At 52.3% G+C, this 25,772-nt stretch overlaps 1 protein-coding gene across 2 annotated transcripts in view; it reads right to left on the reverse strand.

Moving 5' to 3' along the window:
* The window catches only part of CACNA2D2 (calcium voltage-gated channel auxiliary subunit alpha2delta 2), a 423,565-nt gene that overhangs the window by 211,592 nt on the left and 186,201 nt on the right, over window positions 1-25,772 (reverse strand). For both annotated transcript variants that reach the window (XM_063941375.1, XM_063941374.1), the window contains exon 4: window positions 3,644-3,703. In XM_063941375.1, the coding sequence (XP_063797445.1) occupies window positions 3,644-3,703 (60 nt within the window). The remainder of the gene's footprint in view (window positions 1-3,643; window positions 3,704-25,772) is intronic.

Here is a 25,772-nt window from a genome sequence, read left to right on the forward strand (position 1 = left end):
GCGCTACCTTCATGAAGACTGAAGAGCCTTCTGCCGCCTGTTTCCGGACCTTCAATCTTCAGCATCTGTAAGGGGGGTCGGCGGCGCGGCTCCGGGACGAACCCCAGGGTGAGACCTGTGTTCCGACTCCCTCTGGAGCTAATGGTGTCCAGTAGCCTAAGAATCCAATCCATCCTGCACGCAGGTGAGTTGAAATTCTCTCCCCTAAGTCCCTCGATGCAGTGAGCCTGTTGCCAGCAGGACTCACTGAAAATAAAAAACCTAAAAAACTTTTTCTAAGCAGCTCTTTAAGAGAGCCACCTAGATTGCACCCTGCTCGGACGGGCACAAAAACCTAACTGAGGCTTGGAGGAGGGTCATAGGGGGAGGAGCCAGTACACACCACCTGATCCTAAAGCTTTATTTTTGTGCCCTGTCTCCTGCGGAGCCGCTATTCCCCATGGTCCTGACGGAGTCCCCAGCATCCACTTAGGACGTTAGAGAAATATAAGCGGGCAATCTGATAGTTCTGTTTTGTGCCTTAGTTATCAATGAGATGATGTACGTGGAGGCAGGCTGTGGTGCCGGCTGAGCGGGGACTCCGCATACTGTGGTGCAGTATGTTTATCTCGCACTGAGCGCACACAGATAGTCACCTTGGTTACCTATGTGGTGACATATTGCAGCCTGCTGCCCCGTATAACACGCATTTAGGTTTCAGCACGGAGTACGCCCCTCTGCACATGGGCCCCCTAAATGTGTCACTGGCTCCCACTATCGGTCTCCCTCCCCCCTGCTCTGCCAGAGGAGGGCCAGTGCTCCAGAATGCCCTTCACCTCCTGCTTCTCATTATGTCCCAGCGCTGACATTGGCCTACACGAGACCTGCTCCAAATTACCTCATTCACTCTCATTACAGATGGCAGGAACAAAGCAAAGTGATGAGAGAGAGAGAGGGAGAGGGGATATCCGAGAGAGGAGAGACATCCAGGTGTAGAGAGTGTGGAGACAGACAGAAGAGGGGGAGAGGATATTCAGGTGCAAGGGAGAAGAGAGGGGATATTCAGGTGCAAGGGAGAAGAGAGAGGGGGATATTCAGGTGCAAGGAAAAAGAGAAGGGGGGATATTCAGATGCAAGTGAGAAGAGAGAGGGGGGATATTCAGGTGCAAGGGAGAAGAGAGGGGGGGAGATATCCAGGTGCAAGGGAGAAGACAGAGGGGGATATTCAGGTGCAAGGGAGAAGACAGAGGGGGATATTCAGGTGCAAGGGAGAAGAGAGAGGGGGATATTCAGGTGCAAGGGAGAAGAGAGGGGGGGGGGTATTCAGGTGCAAGGGAGAAGAGAGGGGATATTCAGGTGCAAGGGAGAAGAGAGAGGGGGGGAGATATTCAGGTGCAAGGGAGAAGAGAGAGGGGGGGGGATATTCAGGTGCAAGGGAGAAGAGAGGGGGGAGATATTCAGGTGCAAGGGAGAAGACAAAGGGGTATATTCAGGTGCAAAGGAGAAGACAGAGGGGGATATTCAGGTGCAAGGGAGAAGAGAGAGGGGGATATTCAGGCGCAAGGGAGGAGAGAAAGGGGGGGGGTGTATTCAGGTGCAAGGGAGAAGAGAGAGGGGGATATTCAGGTGCAAGGGAGAAGAGAGAGGGGGATATTCCGGTGCAAGGGAGAAGAGAGAGGGGGATATTCAGGTGCAAGGGAGAAGAGAGGGGATATTCAGGTGCAAGGGAGAAGAGAGGGGGGAGATATTCAGGTGCAAGGGAGAAGACAGAGGGGTATATTCAGGTGCAAGGGAGAAGACAGAGGGGGATATTCAGGTGCAAGGGAGAAGAGAGAGGGGGATATTCAGGTGCAAGGGAGGAGAGAGAGGGGGGGGGGTATTCAGGTGCAAGGGAGAAGAGAGAGGGGGATATTCAGGTGCAAGGGAGAAGAGAGAGGGGGATATTCAGGTGCAAGGGAGAAGAGAGAGGGGGAGATATTCAGGTGCAAGGGAGAAGAGAGAGGGGGATATTCAGGTGCAAGGGAGAAGAGAGGGGATATTCAGGTGCAAGGCAGAAGAGAGAGGGGATAATCAGGTGCAAGGGAGAAGAGAGGGGGGATATTCAGGTGCAAGGGAGAAGAGAGAGGGGGATATTCAGGTGCAAGGGAGAAGAGAGGGGATATTCAGGTATAAGGGAGAAGAGAGAGGGGGGGATATTCAGGTGCAAGGGAGAAGAGAGAGGGGGATATTCAGGTACAAGGGAGAAGAGAGAGGGGGATATTCAGGTGCAAGGAAAAAGAGAAGGGGGGATATTCAGATGCAAGGGAGAAGAGAGAGGGGGGATATTCAGGTGCAAGGGAGAAGAGAGGGGGGTAGATATTCAGGTGCAAGGGAGAAGACAGAGGGAGATATTCAGGTGCAAGGGAGAAGAGAGAGGGGAATATTCAGGTGCAAGGGAGAAGAGAGAGGGGGGGATATTCAGGTGCAAGGGAGAAGAGAGAGGGGGATATTCAGGTGCAAGGGAGAAGAGAGAGGGGGATATTCAGGTGCAAGGGAGAAGAAAGAGGGGGATATTCAGGTGCAAGGGAGAAGAGAGGGGATATTCAGGTGCAAGGGAGAAGAGAAAGGGGGACATTCAGGTGCAAGGGAGAAGAGAGGGGGGGGATATTCAGGTGCAAGGGAGAAAAGAGGGGATATTCAGGTAAAAGGGAGAAGAGAGAGGGGGGATATTCAGGTGCAAGGGAGAAGAGCGGGGATATTCAGGTAAAAGGGAGAAGAGAGAGGGGGGATATTCAGGTGCAAGGGAGAAGAGCGGGGATATTCAGGTGCAAGGGAGAAGAGAGAGGGGGACATTCAGGTGCAAGGGAGAAAAGAGGGGATATTCAGGTAAAAGGGAGAAGAGAGAGGGGGGATATTCAGGTGCAAGGGAGAAGAGCGGGGATATTCAGGTGCAAGGGAGAAGAGAGAGGGGGATATTCAGGTGCAAGGGAGAAGATAGGGGATATTCAGGTGCAAGGGAGAAGAGAGAGGGGGGGATATTCAGGTGCAAGGGAGAAGAGAGAGGAGTATATTCAGGTGCAAGGGAGAAGAGAGTGGGGATATTCAGGTGTGACGGAGAACAGAGAGGGGGATATTCAGGTGTGACGGAGAACAGAGAGGGGGACAATTAAGAGTGATGTAGAACAGAGAGGGTGACAATTAGGAGTGATGAAGAATAGAGAGGGGGACAATTAGGAGTGATGAAGAATAGAGAGGGGGACAATTAGGAGTGATGAAGAATAGAGAGGGGGACAATTAGGAGTGATGAAGAATAGAGAGGGGGACAATTAGGAGTGATGAAGAATAGAGAGGGGGACAATTAGGAGTGATGAAGAATAGAGGGGGATATTCTGGGGAGGAATGAGAGCTGGAGACAGAGCGTATATTGGGGAGGGGGGAATACTGCGAGACGTCCTCAGTGCTAGGTACAATACACACTGTGACATACAGAAATACAATCCATGAGGATTACACAGGGTGATTTATCTCTGTGTATTATGTCTATATATTGTGCCAGATTTACTCAGATACAAATCTATGGGCGGAGAGACGTCTGTGGATCCTGCGGTGCGCAGATAGCAAAACAATACATGAGGGTGGGGAGGGAGGAGAGGGTCTGGGAGGGCGGCAGTGGGGGGACACTCACCCTGATGTTATCCTGGCAGCGGTGAGCCTTCTGGAACTCCTCTGCAGCCCGGGCCAATCTCTGAAAGACAGGAGCCAAAAAACATCAGTAGTGCCTCACAGGGGCACAAAACATCAGTAGTGCCTCACAGAGGCACAAAACATCAGTACTGCCTCACAGGGGCACAAAACATCAGTAGTGCCTCACAGAGGCACACAACATCAGTACTGCCTCACAGGGGCACAAAACATCAATAGTGCCTCACAGGGGCAAAAAACATCAATAATGCCTCACAGGGGCACAAAACATCAGTAGTGCCTCACAGGGGCACAAAACATCAGTAGTGCCTCACAGGGGCACAAAACATCAGTAGTGCCTCACAGGGGCAAAAAACATCAATAATGCCTCACAGGGGCACAAAACATCAGTAGTGCCTCACAGGGGCACAAAACATCAATACTGCCTCACAGGGGCACAAAACATCAGTAGTGCCTCACAGGGGCACAAAACATCAATAATGCCTCACAGGGGCACAAAACATCAGTAGTGCCTCACAGGGGCACAAAACATCAATAGTGCCTCACAGGGGCACAAAACATTAATAGTGCCTCACAGGGGCACAAAACATCAATAACGCCTCACAGAGGCACAGTAGTACCTCAGCAGCCTGCACTTATACACCACTGACATTCTGAAGGTAAGTATTGGGGTCATTGCAGGGAGTTAAGGCCCGAGGGGGGGGGGGGGGTAGCCATAGCCGTCAAACGCCAACAGTCACACTCCACCACAGCAGCACCCCGCAGTACCACACAGCCAAGCCAGATATAGCGCTGTATACTAAGAGTACTGTGCAATAATCCAGAGTTACAGTAACTGTGCAGAGTAGCATATTAGTAACGTGTAACTGTTTCAGCTCCAGCTGCTCCTCCCCACCGCAGCTTCCTATACCCCACAGAGCTAAAAATAAGATTTTACTTACCGATAAATCTATTTCTCGTAGTCCGTAGTGGATGCTGGGGACTCCGTCAGGACCATGGGGATTAGCGGCTCCGCAGGAGACAGGGCACAAAAATAAAGCTTTAGGATCAGGTGGTGTGCACTGGCTCCTCCCCCTATGACCCTCCTCCAAGCCTCAGTTAGGATACTGTGCCCGGACGAGCGTACACAATAAGGAAGGATTTTGAATCCCGGGTAAGACTCATACCAGCCACACCAATCACACCGTACAACTTGTGATCTGAACCCAGTTAACAGTATGACAACGTAGGAGCCTCTGAACAGACGGCTCACAACAAGAACAACCCGACTTTTTTGTAACAATAACTATGTACAAGTATTGCAGACAATCCGCACTTGGGATGGGCGCCCAGCATCCACTACGGACTACGAGAAATAGATTTATCGGTAAGTAAAATCTTATTTTCTCTAACGTCCTAGTGGATGCTGGGGACTCCGTCAGGACCATGGGGATTATACCAAAGCTCCCAAACGGGCGGGAGAGTGCGGATGACTCTGCAGCACCGAATGAGAGAACTCCAGGTCCTCTTTAGCCAGGGTATCAAATTTGTAGAATTTTACAAACGTGTTCTCCCCTGACCACGTAGCTGCTCGGCAGAGTTGTAATGCCGAGACCCCTCGGGCAGCCGCCCAGGATGAGCCCACCTTCCTTGTGGAATGGGCCTTGACAGATTTAGGCTGTGGCAGGCCTGCCACAGAATGTGCAAGTTGAATTGTGCTACAAATCCAACGAGCAATCGTCTGCTTAGAAGCAGGAGCACCCAGCTTGTTGGGTGCATACAGTATAAACAGCGAGTCAGATTTTCTGACTCCAGCCGTCCTTGAAATATATATTTTCAATGCCCTGACAACGTCCAGCAACTTGGAATCCTCCAAATCGCTAGTAGCCGCAGGCACCACAATAGGCTGGTTCAGGTGAAACGCTGACACCACCTTAGGCAGAAAATGAGGACGCGTCCGCAGTTCTGCCCTGTCCGAATGGAAAATCAGATATGGGCTTTTATACGATAAAGCCGCCAATTCTGACACTCTCCTGGCTGAAGCCAGGGCCAGTAGCATGGTTACTTTCCATGTAAGATATTTCAAATCCGCCGATTTGAGTGGCTCAAACCAATGGGATTTGAGAAAATCCAAAACTACATTAAGGTCCCACGGAGCCACTGGGGGCACAACCGGGGGCTGTATATGTAGTACTCCTTTTACAAAAGTCTGGACTTCAGGAACTGAAGCCAATTCTTTCTGGAAGAAAATCGACAGGGCCGAAATTTGAACCTTAATGGACCCCAACTTGAGGCCCATAGACACTCCTGTTTGCAGGAAATGTAGGAATCGACCCAATTGAAATTCCTCCGTGGGGGCCTTCCTGGCCTCACACCACGCAACATATTTTCTCCAAATGCGGTGATAATGTTGTGCAGTCACCTCCTTCCTGGCTTTAACCAGTGTAGGAATGACCTCTTCTGGAATGCCTTTTTCCCTTAGAATTCGGCGTTCAACCGCCACGCCGTCAAACGCAGCCGCGGTAAGTCTTAAAATTGACACGGTCCCTGCTGAATCAGGTCCCGTCTTAGAGGTAGAGGCCACGGATTTTCCGTGAGCATCTCCTGAAGTTCCGGGTACCAAGTTCTTCTTGGCCAATCCGGAGCCACGAGTATCGTTCTTACTCCCCTTTGCCGTATAATTCTCAGTACTTTGGGTATGAGAGGCAGAGGAGGAAACACATACACTGACTGGAACACCCACGGTGTTACCAGAGCGTCCACAGCTATTGCCTGAGGGTCTCTTGACCTGGCGCAATACCTGTCCAGTTTTTTGTTGAGGCGAGACGCCATCATATCCACCTTTGGTTTTTCCCAACGGTTCACAATCATGTGGAAGACTTCTGGATGAAGTCCCCACTCTCCCGGTTGTAGATCGTGTCCCGGAATGAATACTGCTGACAGTGCTATCACATGATCTTCCGCCCAGCGAAGAATCCTTGCAGCTTCTGCCATTGCTCTCCTGCTTCTTGTGCCGCCCTGTCTGTTTACGTGGGCGACTGCCGTGATGTTGTCCAACTGGATCAACACCGGCTGACCCTGAAGCAGGGGTTTTGCCAGGCTTAGAGCATTGTAAATCGCTCTTAGCTCCAGTATATTTATGTGAAGAGACATCTCCAGGCTTGACCATACTCCCTGTAAGTTTCTTCCCTGTGTGACCGCTCCCCAGCCTCTCAGACTGGCATCCGTGGTCACCAGGACCCAGTCCTGTATGCCGAATCTGCGGCCTTCTAACAGATGAGCACTCTGCAACCACCACAGAAGACACCCCCTTGTCCGTGGCGATAAGGTTATCCGCTGATGCATCTGCAGATGCGATCCGGACCATTTGTCCAGCAGATCCCACTGAAAAGTTCGTGCGTGGAATCTGCCGAATGGGATTGCTTCGTAAGAAGCCACCATCTTTCCCAGGACTCTTGTGCATTGATGCACAGACACTTTTCCTGGTTTTAGGAGGTTCCTGACAAGTTCGGATAACTCCTTGGCTTTCTCCTCCGGAAGAAACACCTTTTTCTGAACCGTGTCCAGAATCATTCCCAGGAACAGCAGACGTGTTGTCGGGGTCAACTGAGATTTTGGAAAATTCAGAATCCACCCGTGTTGTTGCAGCACTAGTCGGGTTAGTGCTACTCCGTCCTCCAGCTGTTCTCTGGACCTTGCCCTTATCAGGAGATCGTCCAAGTAAGGGATAATTAATACGCCTCTTCTTCGCAGAAGAATCATCATTTCGGCCATTACCTTGGTAAAGACCCGAGGTGCCGTGGACAATCCAAACGGCAGCGTCTGAAACTGATAATGACAGTTTTGCACCACGAACCTGAGGTACCCTTGATGTGAAGGGCAAATTGGGACATGCAGGTAAGCATCTTTTATGTCCAGGGACACCATAAAGTCCCCTTCTTCCAGATTCGCTATCACTGCTCTGAGTGATTCCATCTTGAACTTGAATTTTTGTATGTACAGGTTCAAAGATTTCAGATTTAGAAAAGGTCTTACCGAGCCGTCCGGCTTCGGTACCACAAATAGCGTGGAGTAATACCCCTTTCCCTGTTGTAGGAGGGGTACCTTGACTATCACCTGCTGAGAAAACAGCTTGTGAATGGCTTCCAATACCGTCGCCCTGTCTGAGGGAGACGTTGGCAAAGCAGACTTTAGGAACCGGCGAGGGGGAGACTTCTCGAATTCCAACCTGTAACCCTGAGATACTACCTGCAGAATCCAGGGGTCCACCTGTGAGCAAGCCCACTGTGCGCTGAAATTCTTGAGTCGACCCCCCACCGCTCCTGAGTCCGCTTGTAAGGCCCCAGCGTCATGCTGAGGGCTTTGCAGAACCCTGGGAGGGCTTCTGTTCCTGGGCAGGGGCTGCTTGCTGCCCTCTCTTACCCCTTCCTCTGCCCCGAGGCAGATATGACTGTCCTTTTGTCCGCTTGTTCTTATAGGACCGAAAGGACTGCGGCTGAAAAGACGGTGTCTTTTTCTGTTGGGAGGGGGTCTGAGGTAAAAAAGTGGATTTTCCGGCAGTTGCCGTGGCCACCAGATCCGATAGACCGACGCCAAATAATTCCTCCCCTTTATACGGCAATACTTCCATATGTCGTTTGGAATCCGCATCACCTGACCACTGTCGCGTCCATAAACTCCTTCTGGCAGATATGGACATCGCATTTACTCTCGATGCCAGAGTGCAAATATCTCTCTGCGCATCTCGCATATAAAGGAAAACATCCTTTAATTGCTCTATAGTCAATAAAATACTGTCCCTATCCAGGGTATCAATATTTTCAGTCAGGGAATCCAACCAGACGACCCCAGCACTGCACATCCAGGCTGAGGCGATGGCTGGTCGCAGTATAACACCAGTATGTGTGTATATACTTTTTAGGGTAGTTTCCAGTCTCCTATCCGCTGGATCCCTGAGGGCGGCCGTATCAGGAGACGGTAACGCCACTTGTTTTGATAAGCGTGTGAGCGCCTTATCCACCCTAGGGGGTGTTTCCCAGCGCGCCCTAACCTCTGGCGGGAAAGGGTATAATGCTAATAACTTTTTTGAAATTAGCACTTTTCTATCTGGGTTAACCCACGCTTCATCACATACATCATTTAATTCCTCTGATTCAGGAAAAACTACAGGTAGTTTTTTCACCCCCCACATAATACCCCTTTTTGTGGTACTTGCAGTATCAGAGATATGCAAAGCCTCCTTCATTGCCGTGATCATATAACGTGTGGCCCTACTTGAAAATACGTTTGTTTCATCACCGTCGACACTAGATTCAGTGTCTGTGTCTGGGTCTGTGTCGACCGACTGAGGTAAAGGGCGCTTTACAGCCCCTGACGGTGTCTGAGACGCCTGGGCAGGTACTAACTGGTTTGCCGGCCGTCTCATGTCGTCAACTGATTTTTGTAATGTGCTGACATTATCACGTAATTCCATAAACAAAGCCATCCATTCCGGTGTCGACTCCCTGGGGGGTGACATCACCATTATCGGCAATTGCTCTGCCTCCACGCCAACATCGTCCTCATACATGTCGACACACACGTACCGACACACAGCAGACACACAGGGAATGCTCTTATCGAAGACAGGACCCCACTAGCCCTTTGGGGAGACAGAGGGAGAGTTTGCCAGCACACACCCAAGCGCTATAATATATATGGGAACAACCTTATATAAGTGTTGTTCCTTATAGCAGCTTAAATATATCCAATATATCGCCAAAAAATGCCCCCCCTCTCTGTTTTACCCTGTTTCTGTAGTGCAATGCAGGGGAGAGTCCTGGGAGCCTTCCTCACAGCGGAGCTGAGCAGGAAAATGGCGCTGTGTGCTGAGGAGAATAAGCCCCGCCCCCTATTTCGGCGGGCTTTCCTCCCGTAGTTTTAGATAACTGGCATGGGTTAAATACATACATATAGCCTTAATGGCTATATGTGATGTATTCTTTTGCCATAAGGTATTAAAATATTGCTGCCCAGGGCGCCCCCAGCAGCGCCCTGCACCCTCCGTGACCGCTTGGTGTGAAGTGTGTGACAACAATGGCGCACAGCTGCAGTGCTGTGCGCTACCTTCATGAAGACTGAAGAGCCTTCTGCCGCCTGTTTCCGGACCTTCAATCTTCAGCATCTGTAAGGGGGGTCGGCGGCGTGGCTCCGGGACGAACCCCAGGGTGAGACCTGTGTTCCGACTCCCTCTGGAGCTAATGGTGTCCAGTAGCCTAAGAATCCAATCCATCCTGCACGCAGGTGAGTTGAAATTCTCTCCCCTAAGTCCCTCGATGCAGTGAGCCTGTTGCCAGCAGGACTCACTGAACCTAAAAAACTTTTTCTAAGCAGCTCTTTAGGAGAGCCACCTAGATTGCACCCTGCTCGGACGGGCACAAAAACCTAACTGAGGCTTGGAGGAGGGTCATAGGGGGAGGAGCCAGTGCACACCACCTGATCCTAAAGCTTTATTTTTGTGCCCTGTCTCCTGCGGAGCCGCTAATCCCCATGGTCCTGACGGAGTCCCCAGCATCCACTAGGACGTTAGAGAAACATACATTGTAACACTGCTTAGCTGTGCAGGGAATACTCCCATAGTAACTAATGACCACACAGCCGCCCGACAGTGTGCTCACGGCACAAGTGGTGTGTATAAATAGATGACTCCTACATAGCTAAAGATATAGGGGAAAGAAATGTTTTTAAATGTTTAAAAGTTTATTCTTTTTTTGTGATTAATGCACATAAACGCTCTAATACACAAGGGTGTCGCTAAAGTCACTGAACTCCCATCTACCCAAAAGCAATGAGGGTGACACTTAGTATGTGGGTAACAGCGGGCCCCGTGCACTGCGAGGCGGTAACAGAAGTAACCCTTCTCATCCCTGTATAGGTCAGTGCTGAGATACAGAGCAGGCTGTGCTAGAAGCACCAAAGCAGAGCAACACCCCAGGCAGGAAAGAAGAACTGCATGGGTTTTGAAAGGTACAGGGTGCTAGAATGAACACTGAGGGGGGTCATTCAGACCTGACCGCTTGCTGTGCTGCGATCAGGTCAGAACTGCGCATGCGTATGCACCGCAAAGCACAGGCGTGTTGCACGGGTACAAAGCGAATCATTGCTGTGCGATGGGTTTAACGAAGAATCCATTCGCATAGCCGATCGCAAGGAGACTGACAGGAAGAAGGCGTTTGTGGGTGGCAACAGACCGTTTTCTGGGAGTGTTTGGAAAAACGCAGGCGCACCCAAGCGTTTGCAGGGCGGGTGTCTGACGTCAATTCCGGCCCCGGACAGGCTGTAGTGATCGCAGCGGCTGAGTAAGTTCTGGCCAACTCAGAAACTGCACAAACTGTTTTTGTACCGCCTGGCTGCACATGCGATCGCACACTTGCAAACCGAAAATACACTCCCCTATGGGCGGCGACTATCTGATCGCAGCGCTGCAAAAAACAGCTAGCGAGCGATCAGGTGTGAATTACCCCCTATTTGTAGAAGGAGCGAATCATCCCCATACCTGTCGGCAAGGCAGAAATAGCTCATTAAGGGCTGACGGAGTCGCACCACAAAACGCAGGCACGATGAAAGCAGCTATTCTGCATACATACAATGCTGCAACCATCACACAATGGCCCTCATTCCGAGTTGTTCGCTCGCTAGCCGCTTTTCGCAGCATTACACACGCTAAGCCGCCGCCTACTGGGAGTGAATCTTAGCTTAGCAGAATTGCGAACGAAGTATTCGCAATATTGCGAAAAGATTTTTCTGTGCAGTTTCTGAGTAACTCGAGACTTACTCTTCCAGTGCGATCAGTTCAGTGCTTGTCGTTCCTGGTTTGACGTCACAAACACACCCAGCGTTCGGCCAGACACTCCTCCGTTTCTCCAGCCACTCCCGCGTTTTTCCCAGAAACGGTAGCGTTTCTTCACACACACCCATAAAACGGCCTGTTTCCGCCCAGAAACACCCACTTCCTGTCAACCACACAACGATCAGCAGAACGAAGAAAAAACCTCGTAATGCCGTGAGTAAAATTCCTAACTGCATAGCAAATTTACTTGGCGCAGTCGCAGTGCGAACATTGTGCATGCGCAATTAGCGGAAAATCGCTGCGATGCGAAGAAAATTACCGAGCGAACAACTCGGAATGAGGGCCAATACTCGCTGGTCGGCAACCAGTAAAATATACACGCCGTTTATGCCAGGCGCACATCACACACACGCCGCCCGTATCTGCAAAATAAGCATTCACTATTAGACCTGCACGAACTGTCATGTGCTTCGCTAACAAGTGTCAGCTTCATGTGCGAGAAACAAAAAAAAACAAAAAATCAAAGCCCTAAATACACATAACACATATGTAATGTAGATATCACCCAATTACCGGTGCATGCACAGACAGGCAATCCAAGTGGTTAGCTTGATCTGGCGCTGGCTGTACCTGCCGTAGATGGGTCCGCACGTAAACAGCTTCCTCAGGCGTATACCGGTCTGTATATGTCTGCTATTGCGGAAGCACGCCCTAATGGGGCCCAAACATCAGCGCTGTCACCATTTGCAGATCTGACCGTTGGGTGACAATAATCTGCAAATCACTGATAAATATCGGCAATGTAGAGGTGCGTCTTGGTGGGTGGGAGAATCGCTCAATCAGGGAATAAACTGGAAAATTGGTGAATCTTATTTAATGTATGGGCCCCATTACTGTATTTCAGCCACTATGTGGCGCTGTTCTCCTGCTGCCTCTATTTCAACAGGTTCCAAGTGCAAAATTAGTTCTGATTTGAATGTCTGTCATATATTTCATGTCATGTGTATTATCATATGACATAATATATACCTACCCCAAATCTACCTATCCCATCATCACATGCTGCTCATATAGATTCTGTATGTCCCTATAGTGGCAGCTCCAGCCTGTCCCCTACACACGCGGTGTATGCTGCTCATATAGATTCTGTATGTCCCTATAGTGGCAGCTCCAGCCTGTCCCCTACACACGCGGTGTATGCTGCTCATATAGATTCTGTATGTCCCTATAGTGGCAGCTCCAGCCTGTCCCCTACACACTCAGTGTATGCTGCTCATATAGATTCTGCATGTCCCTATAGTGGCAGCTCCAGCCTGTCCCCTACACACTCACTGTATGCTGCTCATATAGATTCTGCATGTCCCTATAGTGGCAGCTCCAGCCTGTCCCCTACACACTCAGTGTATGCTGCTCATATAGATTCTGCATGTCCCTATAGTGGCAGCTCCAGCCTGTCCCCTACACACTCAGTGTATGCTGCTCATATAGATTCTGTATGTCCCTATAGTGGCAGCTCCAGCCTGTCCCCTACACACTCGGTGTATGCTGCTCATATAGATTCTGTATGTCCCTATAGTGGCAGCTCCAGCCTGTCCCCTACACACTCGGTGTATGCTGCTCATATAGATTCTGTATGTCCCTATAGTGGCAGCTCCAGCCTGTCCCCTACACACTCAGTGTATGCTGCTCATATAGATTCTGTATGTCCCTATAGTGGCAGCTCCAGCCTGTCCCCTACACACTCAGTGTATGCTGCTCATATAGATTCTGTATGTCCCTATACTGGCAGCTCCAGCCTGTCCCCTACACACTCAGTGTATGCTGCTCATATAGATTCTGTATGTCCCTATAGTGGCAGCTCCAGCCTGTCCCCTACACACTCGGTGTATGCTGCTCATATAGATTCTGTATGTCCCTATAGTGGCAGCTCCAGCCTGTCCCCTACACACTCGGTGTATGCTGCTCATATAGATTCTGTATGTCCCTATAGTGGCAGCTCCAGCCTGTCCCCTACACACTCAGTGTATGCTGCTCATATAGATTCTGTATGTCCCTATACTGGCAGCTCCAGCCTGTCCCCTACACACTCAGTGTATGCTGCTCATATAGATTCTGTATGTCCCTATAGTGGCAGCTCCAGCCTGTCCCCTATACACTCAGTGTATGCTGCTCATATAGATTCTGTATGTCCCTATAGTGGCAGCTCCAGCCTGTCCCCTACACACTCAGTGTATGCTGCTCATATAGATTCTGTATGTCCCTATAGTGGCAGCTCCAGCCTGTCCCCTACACACTCAGTGTATGCTGCTCATATAGATTCTGTATGTCCCTATAGTGGCAGCTCCAGCCTGTCCCCTACACACTCGGTATATGCTGCTCATATAGATTCTGTATGTCCCTATAGTGGCAGCTCCAGCCTGTCCCCTACACTCAGTATATGCTGCTCATATAGATTCTGTATGTCCCTATAGTGGCAGCTCCAGCCTGTCCCCTACACACTCAGTGTATGCTGCTCATATAGATTCTGTATGTCCCTATAGTGGCAGCTCCAGCCTGTCCCCTACACACTCAGTGTATGCTGCTCCTATAGATTCTGTATGTCCCTATAGTGGCAGCTCCAGCCTGTCCCCTACACACTCAGTGTATGCTGCTCATATAGATTCTGTGTGTCCCTATAGTGGAAGCTCCAGCCTGTCCCCTACACACTCAGTGTATGCTGCTCCTATAGATTCTGTATGTCCCTATAGTGGCAGCTCCAGCCTGTCCCCTACACACTCAGTGTATGCTGCTCCTATAGATTCTGTGTGTCCCTATAGTGGAAGCTCCAGCCTGTCCCCTACACACTCAGTGTATGCTGCTCCTATAGATTCTGTGTGTCCCTATAGTGGAAGCTCCAGCCTGTCCCCTACACACTCAGTGTATGCTGCTCCTATAGATTCTGTATGTCCCTATAGTGGCAGCTCCAGCCTATCCCCTACACACTCAGTGTATGCTGCTCCTATAGATTCTGTGTGTCCCTATAGTGGAAGCTCCAGCCTGTCCCCTACACACTATGCTGCTCATATGATCATTGTGCTGCACCTGAAATTCTGTGGGCGGAATAAGTGGCAGAACACAGAGAGAGCTGGCAGTGAGTGATGAGAGCACGTAACCCCTGCACTGCCAGAGCGCACACACAATACCAGCACCGCGCACAGGATAACTACCTGCCGCAAGCACAGTACAACCACCCGCACCATGCACAGTACAACCATCCGCACCACACAGTACAAACACTAATGACGTGCACAGTACAACCACATGCATCGTGCACAGTACAACCACTCATGTTGTGCTCAGTACAACCACCTGCACCGTGCAAAGTACAACCACCGCACCACACAGTACAAACACTAATGACGTGCACAGTACAGCCACCTGCACCACGCACAGTACAAACACTGATGCTGTGCACAGTACAATCACCTGCACCATGCACAGTACAACCACCCACACCACACAGTACAAACACTGATGCCGTGCACAGTACAACCACCTGCACCGTGCAAAGTTCAACCACCCGCACCACACAGTACAAACAATCATGCCGTGCACAGTACAACCACCCACACCGTGAACAGTACAACCATCCACACCACACAGTACAAACACTAATGACGTGCACAGTACAACCGTCTGCACCGTACACAGTACAACCATCCGCACCACACAGTACAACCATCCGCACCACACAGTACAAACACCTGCACCGTGCACAGTACAACCACCGCACCACACAGTACAAACACTGATGCTGTGCACAGTACAACCACCTGCACCACACAGTACAAACACGTATGCTGGGCACAGTACAACCATCCGCACCACACAGTACAAACACTAATGACATGCACAGTACAACCACCTGCACCGTACACAGTACTACCATCCGCACCACACAGTACAACCATCCGCACCACACAGTACAAACACTGATGCTGTGCACAGTACAACCACCTGCACCGTGCACAGTACAACCACCGCACCACACAGTACAAACACTTATGCTGTGCACAGTACAACCACCTGCACCACACAGTACAAACACGTATGCTGGGCACAGTACAACCATCCGCACCACACAGTACAAACACTAATGATGTGCACAGTACAACCGCCTGCACCGTACACAGTACAACCATCCGCACCACACAGTACAACCATCCGGACCACACAGTACAAACACTGATGCTGTGCACAGTACAACCACCTGCACCGTGCATAGTACAACCATCTGCACCACACAGTACAACCACCTGCACCGTGCACAGTACAACCACCGCACCACACAGTACAAACACTTATGCTGTGCACAGTACAACCACCTGCACCACACAGTACAAACATGTTTGCCGTGCACAGTACAACCACCTGCACCACACAGTACAAACATGTATGCCGTGCACAGCACAACCACCTGCACCACGCCAGTACAAACACTTATGCTGTGCACAGTACAACCACCTGCACTGTGCACAGTACAACCACCCATACCACACAGTACAAACACTGATGCCGTGCACAGTACAACCACCCATACCACACAGTACAAACACTGATGCCGTGCACAGTACAACCACCCATACCACACAGTACAAACACTGATGCCATGCACAGTACAACCACCTGCACCAAGAACAGCACAGTACAATCACATATATCACACAAAGTACAACCATTTACACTGCACACAGTACAGCCACTTATACCGGGCACAGTACAACTATCTGCACCACATAAAGGGCCTAATTCCTGTTTCTCTGCAATTCTGATCCTCTCAGCTACAGAGCTGAGCAAGTGAAGCTGCCGCCCAGGAATGAAATGAGACACAACCCCAGCCATCGCAAGCGCAACTGCATACACATTAGTGGACTATACACAATTACGGAGAACATGGAAGCTAAGGGCTGGCCTATGGCTATGCAGACTGGCCCCAGCAGCAGCGACTCTGCTCCTAATTCAGACCTGATCTACCCTGCACAGGAAGAATATAACCCACCCAAATCTAACTCTCTCTGCACATGTTACATCTGCCCCACCTGCAGTGCACATGGGGGGTCATTCCGAGTTGATCGCAGCAACACCCCACCCACATCTAACTCTCTCTGCACATGTTACATCCGCCCCCCCTGCAGTACACATGGCTTTGCCCAACTGCTAACAAATTTGCTGCTTCGGTCAGGTTTGAATTACCCCCCATATGCAGTGCAGGTGGGGCAGATGTAACATGTGCAGAGAGTTGGATTTGGGATATCTGGAACAGGGGCAGGTTTCTGCTGCTTGGTGCAGGGACAGGGCTATTAGTGACCCTAGAACATTCAGTTTCTGAGTACACATCATTGGGGAGCAGAGAGCGTAGGTTCCTGGGAGTGTGTGTGTGTGTGTGTGTGTGTGTGTGTGGGGGGGGGGGGGGGGGGGGTGAGTAGGGAATCTGACCCTGTGCGGCATCTCAGGCTTGCACATTCCCGGCTGTACACTATATATAACGATGCTGCTCCTACACCCCACTGTCACAAGCACGCTGCCGCAATGTATTCCAGGCGCACATCTTGCAGAGGCTGCTCTGCAGCACGCGCCCTCATCACCGGCTCTGCTGCTGCATTACAGCATTCAGAAGAGATCAGCGAGGGGTTAGCAGGCTTAGCACAGCGCGGTACAGCCGCACGCAGCTCTGGAGACGGTACACGGAACATCGCAGATAATATTCTTAATCCAAATATATAAATAAGAAAAGAAATCACACAAACAGCCCGAGGGAGTAACTATGAAGTGCGTCGCGTTTCTCCAGATACACGGAGCCTGACCTTTTCCAGCCCAATCTACGGTGTTCCGCTGGCCCGGCTGATGGAAAAAATTAATACAATAGATTTTATTTAAAGGGAAAAAGGTCATAGTGTATAAGAGAGAAAAAAACTAATTTCAGGTTGCAGAAATCCGACCTTTCAGTAAAGCGATTGTGCCCTTCCCTCTCTCCTAGCAACCGTGCCCCCATACTAATCCCCCCGACTCCCACTGCCCTTTAAGGAAAGAGAGTGGTGGTCCGAGCGACACATCCCTACAAATCTCTATATTATTAAACGTCTTGGAAGCAGTTCTGGATAATTTCATGGAAACGGGCGTTTGTCCACTGCAGGAAAATGAGTTCTATGGGGATCATTCAATAAAGGTGAGGACCGGGTCCGTGCGGAACCGCTGATATTCTCGTGCAACTTGTCTCCAAGTTATACAGACCCCAATCCTCATTTTTACAATACTAGAACGCCAACTCAATGCGCCTTCTTTCACATACCGTACACCCAATGCCACTTGGTTTTCCAGCAAATACCTTTAAACACTCGGCTTTGCCAGAACAGATTATGGGGCTAATTCAGACCTGATCACAGCAGCAAATTTGTTAGCTAATGGGCAAAACCATGTGCACTGCAGGAGGGGCAGATGTAACATGTGCAGAGAGAGTTAGATCTGGGTGGGGTGTGTAATCTGAAATCTAAATTGCAGTGTAAAAATAAAGCAGCCAGTATTTACCCTGCACAGAAACAATATAACCCACCCAAATCTAACTCTCTCTGCACATGTTACATCTGCCACACCTGCAGTGCACATGGGGGGTCATTCCGAGTTGATCGCTCGATAGCAGTATTTAGCCGCCGTGCAAACGCATTGTCGCCGCCCACTGGGGAGTGTATTTTCGTTTTGCAGAAGTGCGAACGCTTGTGCAGCAGAGCGCCTGCAAAATCTTTTTGTGCAAAATAAGACCAGTCCTGAACTTACTCTTCGTGTGCGTTGATTCTAACGACGGAGGGACGGTTTTTGACGTTACACACCCGCCCAGCGAACGCCCAGCCACACCTGCGTTTTCAATCTCTTTGCGGCCGGCTGTGAGATTGGATCGTCGCTAGTACCTGTGCGAAACCACAATGGACTTTGTATCCGTACGACGCGCGTGCACATTGTGGTGCATACACATGCGCAGATTAGCTGTGTTTTTCACTGATCGCTACGTAGCGAACAACGGCAGCTAGCGATCAACTCGGAATGAACCCCATGGTTTTGCCCATTAGCTAACACATTTGCTGCTGCGATCAGGTCTGAATTAGGCCCAAGGGCCCTCATTCCGAGTTGTTCGCTCGCTAGTTGCTTTTAGCAGCATTGCACACACTAGGCCGCCGCCCTCTGGGAGTGAATCTTAGCTTAGCAGAATAGCGAACGAAAGATTAGCAGAATTGCGAATAGAAAATTCTTGGTAGTTTCTGAGTAGCTCCAGACTTACTCCTACACTGCGATCAGCTCAGCCCGTTTCGTTCCTGGTTTGACGTCACAAACACGCCCTGCGTTCGGCCAGCCACTCCCCCGTTTCTCCAGACACTCCCGCGTTTTATTCTGGCACGCCTGCGTTTTTCGCACACTCACAGAAAACGGTCAGTTTCCGCCCAGAAACACCCACTACCTGTCAATCACACTCCAATCACTTCAACAATGAAAATTCTTCGTTCGTACGTGAGTAAATCTACTTTGTGCTAAATTACTTAGCGCATGCGCACTGCGTACCATGCGCATGCGCATTTTTGCCTTAATCGCTCCGTTGCGAAAATCGGCAACGAAGCGAACAACTCGGAATGACCGCCAATGAGCGAGATCTATAGGTAGATTCAGCCGGAGCAGTGAATCAGGGGCTGTTAGTTGCTGGCGGCCGGATGACACCGCGCTAGAAAGCATATTCGCAGATCTATCACACTTCAGGTGAGGTTAAAGGGCCCACGCTGATTGCCGCAGACTTGTTTAAAGTGCTAATTACGCACATCACTTGTGTCTTTCAGGACCACGGACAGGGAGGGTTCCCAGAGATTTCTGCAGCTCGTAGGAGGGAATAAAACAGTGTGGAATTAAATCGCAGATGTTCTGCATTTCCATCACATCCGGAGTATTCTGCAGGCTGGGATCTCTCCGCTGGGAGACGGCATTCAGCAACAGCTGGATGCTGAATAATAGCTATGGCTGCAGCAGACTTCAAGGGTCATTTAGGAGAGTGCAAACGTTCTACTGCTTTACCTCCTGCCTAATTCTGGGCAAACGCTCCTGCTTTGATAGGGGGGGGGGAAATCTGGGAGCTAGGATAATATTTAGTGTATTACTGATCAGTGCAGGGGAGGGGATGTAAAAATAGGATTAGAGGAATGAGAGGCAAAGGGCGGAGAAGGCACATTTAGGTAGAACCCCCTATGGCACGTGTGCCAGCGTGCCATGCTGGGTGCCAGAGTTCCGTCATACGCAGGTTTACCATACCCGTACGCAGGACTCAGAATAGCGCTTACCTCCAGCTAGGCCCACATGACAGAACAGCTCCGTGCAAGCACACTGCTGGCGCCCGGTTCCCAAAATGCCAATTTCAGGCAAATATCTGCCCAGCTCTTAAACGGACGGAGATACAGAAAGACGTGAGATCAGCCCGTGTGACATTACTGGGTTACCGTGATCTCTCTGTCATGTGATGTGCTGCTGTGTGACACGGCTCTAGCTGTGTGACATGGCACGTGCTGTGTGATGTGATGCGTGCTGTGTGATACGGCTCGAGAAGCGTGACATGACGCGTGCTGCGTGACGTGGCGCGTGCTGCGTGACGTGAGCTGTGTGACATGATGCATGCTGTGTGACATGACGCGTGTGTGCTGTGTGACGTGGCGCGTGCTGTGTGACATGACGTGTGCTGCATGACGTGGCGCGTGCTGTGTGACATGGCGAGTGCTGTATCACATGACGCGTGCTGTGTGACATGGCGTGTTATTCTGCCGGAAGCATCCATTAGAGGATGGGTAGGACTGAGGCCATCAGGGACACACACGGTCAGTAACAATTAGGAATGGCCATCGATGGTGAAGATGTGTGTGGCCGTTGATGGTAACCAACTATGTAATGGGAGACCATCGATGGCTTCACTCACCGATGGTCATCCCTGTTTTCGCAGTGACTGGCCCGTAGGCCAATCAGATCCTGGGGGCGGGACTTAGCGGGTGTCGGGGAGGGCGAACTATGCTCCGTGTCCCGGCACCTTGTAAAAAAATAAAAATAAATATTCAGTTTTGCCGTGCCATTTATATAGGGGAACCATCTGGGTCTCTCCCATCGATGGCAAAAGTACTCAAAATCGACCATAAGCTAATGATGATTATGAATAATCGATGGTCAATGGTCGTCCCTAGTAACAGTACTCAGGTTAAACAATGGATAACTGCAATAAAGGGGACTAATGTGTCCCCCCTTCTGGCCCTGTCATCTGTATGTTGCTGCAGGTGACATTATTCCGATCTTCAATTGTCCAGTGATCCCGCTGTACCCCAGCCTCAGCGTCCGGTCCTTGGGTGACTGTAGTGGACCCTGGTGTGGTCTTCTGCTGATGTAACCCATCCACTTCTACGCCGGGCATGCTGAGCGGTCAGAAGCGTTTCCCTGCATGCCACTGGTATAACCAGTTACTGTCGCCACCCTGCCAGTCTGATCCAGTCTGCCCATTTCTCTTATACCCTATCTCACTGACAAGGTGTCAAATCAGCAGTTTGAGAAACTCAAATCACCCATTGAAGTCGCCAATCTGAGGCTTGGCCTGAACAAAAACTGAACCTCTTGACCACATCCCTCTGCGTTTAAGCACGGAGTTGCTGCAACATGATTGGCTGATAAGATAGTAACCTGCCTGCCAATAATATATATATAATAAGTATTTATAGTGTGCATCTCTCTACACGCTCGTTGGTGTGGCCCAAGGAACGGATTAGAGAACCGCTGCTTTATATAAAGTAAAGACGACAATTACTGTATATTAGGGGAAGAGATTTTCTAGGAGACTCAATAAGGAAACCTAGAATGACTGTCAGCAAAACATTTCTACACCCCTCCCCTTACATGTGTATGGCGTGTGTGTGCGTGCTGCCGGCTACTGCCCTAGGAGGAGGTGCATTGTCCTTGTGACAGCGGTCCCACGGCAAATGCCACCTACTGGGACTTAGCATCTTGTGTCCTATGTCCTGTGTAGGGTCCCACAGGGAGCCCAGCTCCTAAAATATCCTGCACAAGAGTCTCCTTGACTAGATTAACATTAGGAGTCTAATCAGCAATCAGACATCTCATAATTTTCTGATTAGCTTTGATTAAACTCCCATCTTTGCCAGAGCACAAGGAAAAACTCAGGAAGCAGAAACACAAACATAGGAACCGGCTCCCAAACACATCCGAGAGGTGGGATCTTCTAGGATGGAGAGAGAGGGGGAGAGAGAGAGAGACCTAGGGCAGCAGCACGGGAGAGACACAGGCTCTGGTACTGGGGACAGAGACCTAGGGCCGCAGCACAGGAGAGACACAGTCTCTGGTACTGGGGGAGAGAGACCTAGGGCCGCAGCACGGGAGAGACACAGACTCTGGTACTGGGGGAGAGAGACCTAGGGCCGCAGCACAGGAGAGACACAGTCTCTGGTACTGGGGGAGAGAGACCTAGGACCGCAGCACGGGAGAGACACAGACTCTGGTACTGGGGGAGAGAGACCTAGGGCCGCAGCACGGGAGAGACACAGGCTCTGGTACTGGGGGAGAGAGACCTAGGGCCGCAGCACGGGAGAGACACAGACTCTGGTACTGGGGGAGAGAGACCTAGGGCCGCAGCACGGGAGAGACACAGGCTCTGGTACTGGGGGAGAGGGACCTAGAGCCGCAGCACGGGAGAGACACGGGCTCTGGTACTGGGGGAGAGAAACCTAGAGCCGCAGCACAGGAGAGACACAGGCTCTGGTACTGGGGGAGAGAGACCTAGGGCCGCAGCACGGGAGAGACACAGGCTCTGGTACTGGGGGAGAGGGACCTAGAGCCGCAGCACGGGAGAGACACGGGCTCTGGTACTAGGGGAGAGAAACCTAGGGCAGCAGCACGGGAGAGACACAGGCTCTGGTACTGGGGGAGAGAGACCTAGGGCAGCAGCACGGGAGAGACACAGTCTCTGGTGCTGGGGGAGAGAGAGGTAGGGCAGCAGCACGGGAGAGACACAGGCTCTGGTACTGGGGGAGAGAGACCTAGGGCCGCAGCAAGGGAGAGACACAGGCTCTGGTACTGGGGAGAGAGACCTAGGGCAGCAGCACAGGAGAGACACAGGCTCTGGTACTGGGGAGAGAGACCTAGGGCCGCAGCATGGGAGAGACACAGGCTCTGGTACTGGGGGAGAGAGACCTAGGGCAGCAACACGGGAGAGACACAGGCTCTGGTACTGGGGGAGAGAGACCTAGGGCCGCAGCACGGGAGAGACACAGGCTCTGGTACTGGGGAGAGAGACCTAGGGCCGAAGCACGGGAGAGACACAGTCTCTGGTACGGGGGGAGAGAGACCTAGGGCCGCAGCACGGGAGAGACACAGACTCTGGTACTGGGGGAGAGAGACCTAGAGCCGCAGCACGGGAGAGACACAGGCTCTGGTACTGGGGGAGAGGGACCTAGAGCCGCAGCACGGGAGAGACACGGGCTCTGGTACTGGGGGAGAGAAACCTAGAGCCGCAACACAGGAGAGACACAGGCTCTGGTACTGGGGGAGAGGGACCTAGAGCCGCAGCACGGGAGAGACACGGGCTCTGGTACTGGGGGAGAGAAACCTAGAGCCACAACACAGGAGAGACACAGGCTCTGGTACTGGGGGAGAGGGACCTAGAGCCGCAGCACGGGAGAGACACGGGCTCTGGTACTGGGGGAGAGGGACCTAGAGCCGCAGCACGGGAGAGACACGGGCTCTGGTACTGGGGGAGAGAGACCTAGGGCCGCAGCACGGGAGAGACACAGGCTCTGGTACTGGGGGAGAGAGACCTAGGGCCGCAGCACGGGAGAGACACAGGCTCTGGTACTGGGGGAGAGGGACCTAGAGCCGCAGCACGGGAGAGACACGGGCTCTGGTACTGGGGGAGAGAAACCTAGAGCCGCAACACAGGAGAGACACAGGCTCTGGTACTGGGGGAGAGGGACCTAGAGCCGCAGCACGGGAGAGACACGGGCTCTGGTACTGGGGGAGAGGGACCTAGAGCCGCAGCACGGGAGAGACACGGGCTCTGGTACTGGGGGAGAGAAACCTAGAGCCGCAGCACAGGAGAGACACAGGCTCTGGTGCTGGGGGAGAGAGACCTAGGGCAGCAGCACGGGAGAGACACAGGCTCTGGTACTGGGGGAGAGAGACCTAGGGCCGAAGCACGGGAGAGACACAGTCTCTGGTACTGGGGGAGAGAGACCTAGGGCCGCAGCACGGGAGAGACACAGACTCTGGTACTGGGGGAGAGAGACCTAGGGCCGCAGCACGGGAGAGACACAGGCTCTGGTACTGGGGGAGAGGGACCTAGAGCCGCAGCACGGGAGAGACACGGGCTCTGGTACTGGGGGAGAGAAACCTAGAGCCGCAGCACGGGAGAGACACAGGCTCTGGTACTGGGGGAGAGGGACCTAGAGCCGCAGCACGGGAGAGACACGGGCTCTGGTACTGGGGGAGAGGGACCTAGAGCCGCAGCACGGGAGAGACACGGGCTCTGGTACTGGGGGAGAGAAACCTAGAGCTGCAGCACAGGAGAGACACAGGCTCTGGTGCTGGGGGAGAGAGACCTAGGGCAGCAGCACGGGAGAGACACAGGCTCTGGTACTGGGGGAGAGAGACCTAGGGCAGCAGCACGGGAGAGACACAGGCTCTGGTACTAGGGGAGAGAGAGGTAGGGCCGCAGCACGGGAGAGACACAGGCTCTGGTACTGGGGAGAGAGACAGACCTAGGGCAGCAGCACAGGAGAGACACAGGCTCTGGTGCTGGGGGAGAGAGAGGTAGGGCAGCAGCACAGGAGAGACACAGGCTCTGGTACTGGGGGAGAGAGACCTAGGGCAGCAACACGGGAGAGACACAGGCTCTGGTACTGGGGAGAGAGAGGTAGAGCCGCAGCACGGGAGAGACACAGGCTCTGGTACTGGGGGAGAGAAACCTAGAGCCGCAGCACGGGAGAGACACAGGCTCTGGTACTGGGGAGAGAGACCTAGGGCAGCAGCACAGGAGAGACACAGGCTCTGGTACAGGGGAGAGAGACCTAGGGCAGCAGCACAGGAGAGACACAGGCTCTGGTGCTGGGGGAGAGAGAGGTAGGGCAGCAGCACGGGAGAGACACAGGCTCTGGTACTGGGGAGAGAGAGGTAGGGCAGCAGCACAGGAGAGACACAGGCTCTGGTACTGGGGGAGAGAGAGGTAGGGCAGCAGCACAGGCGAGACACAGGCTCTGGTACTGAGGGAGAGAGACCTAGGGCAGCAGCACGGGAGAGACACAGGCTCTGGTACTGGGGAGAGAGACCTAGGGCCGCAGCACGGGAGAGACACAGGCTCTGGTACTGGGGGATAGAGACCTAGAGCCGCAGCACAGGAGAGACACAGGCTCTGGTGCTGGGGAGAGAGACCTAGGGCAGCAGCACGGGAGAGACACAGGCTCTGGTGCTGGGGGGAGAGAGACCTAGGGCAGCAGCACAGGAGAGACACAGGCTCTGGTACTGGGGAGAGAGACCTAGGGTCGCAGCACGGGAGAGACACAGGCTCTGGTACTGGGGGAGAGAGACCTAGAGCCGCAGCACAGGAGAGACACAGGCTCTGGTACTGGGGAGAGAGAGACCTAGGGCAGCAGCACGGGAGAGACACAGGCTCTGGTACTGGGGGAGAGAGACCTAGAGCCGCAGCACAGGAGAGACACAGGCTCTGGTACTGGGGAGAGAGAGACCTAGGGCAGCAGCACAGGAGAGACACAGGCTCTGGTACTGGGGAGAGAGACCTAGAGCCGCAGCACAGGAGAGACACAGGCTCTGGTACTGGGGGAGAGAGACCTAGGGCAGCAGCACGGGAGAGACACAGGCTCTGGTACTGGGGAGAGAGACCTAGTGCCGCAGCACAGGAGAGACACAGGCTCTGGTACTGGGGAGAGAGACAGACCTAGAGCCGCAGCACGGGAGAGACACAGGCTCTGGTACTGGGGGAGAGAGACAGACCTAGAGCCGCAGCACGGGAGAGACACAGGCTCTGGTACTGGGGAGAGAGACCTAGAGCCGCAGCACAGGAGAGACACGGGCTCTGGTACTGGGGAGAGAGACCTAGGGCAGCAGCACAGGAGAGACACAGGCTCTGGTACTGGGGAGAGAGACCTAGGGCCGCAGCACGGGAGAGACACAGGCTCTGGTACTGGGGAGAGAGACCTAGGGCAGCAGCACGGGAGAGACACAGGCTCTGGTACTGGGG

This window comes from Pseudophryne corroboree, chromosome 9 (assembly GCF_028390025.1).
Source record: "Pseudophryne corroboree isolate aPseCor3 chromosome 9, aPseCor3.hap2, whole genome shotgun sequence".
In the NCBI taxonomy this organism is placed as follows: Eukaryota; Metazoa; Chordata; class Amphibia; order Anura; family Myobatrachidae; genus Pseudophryne; species Pseudophryne corroboree.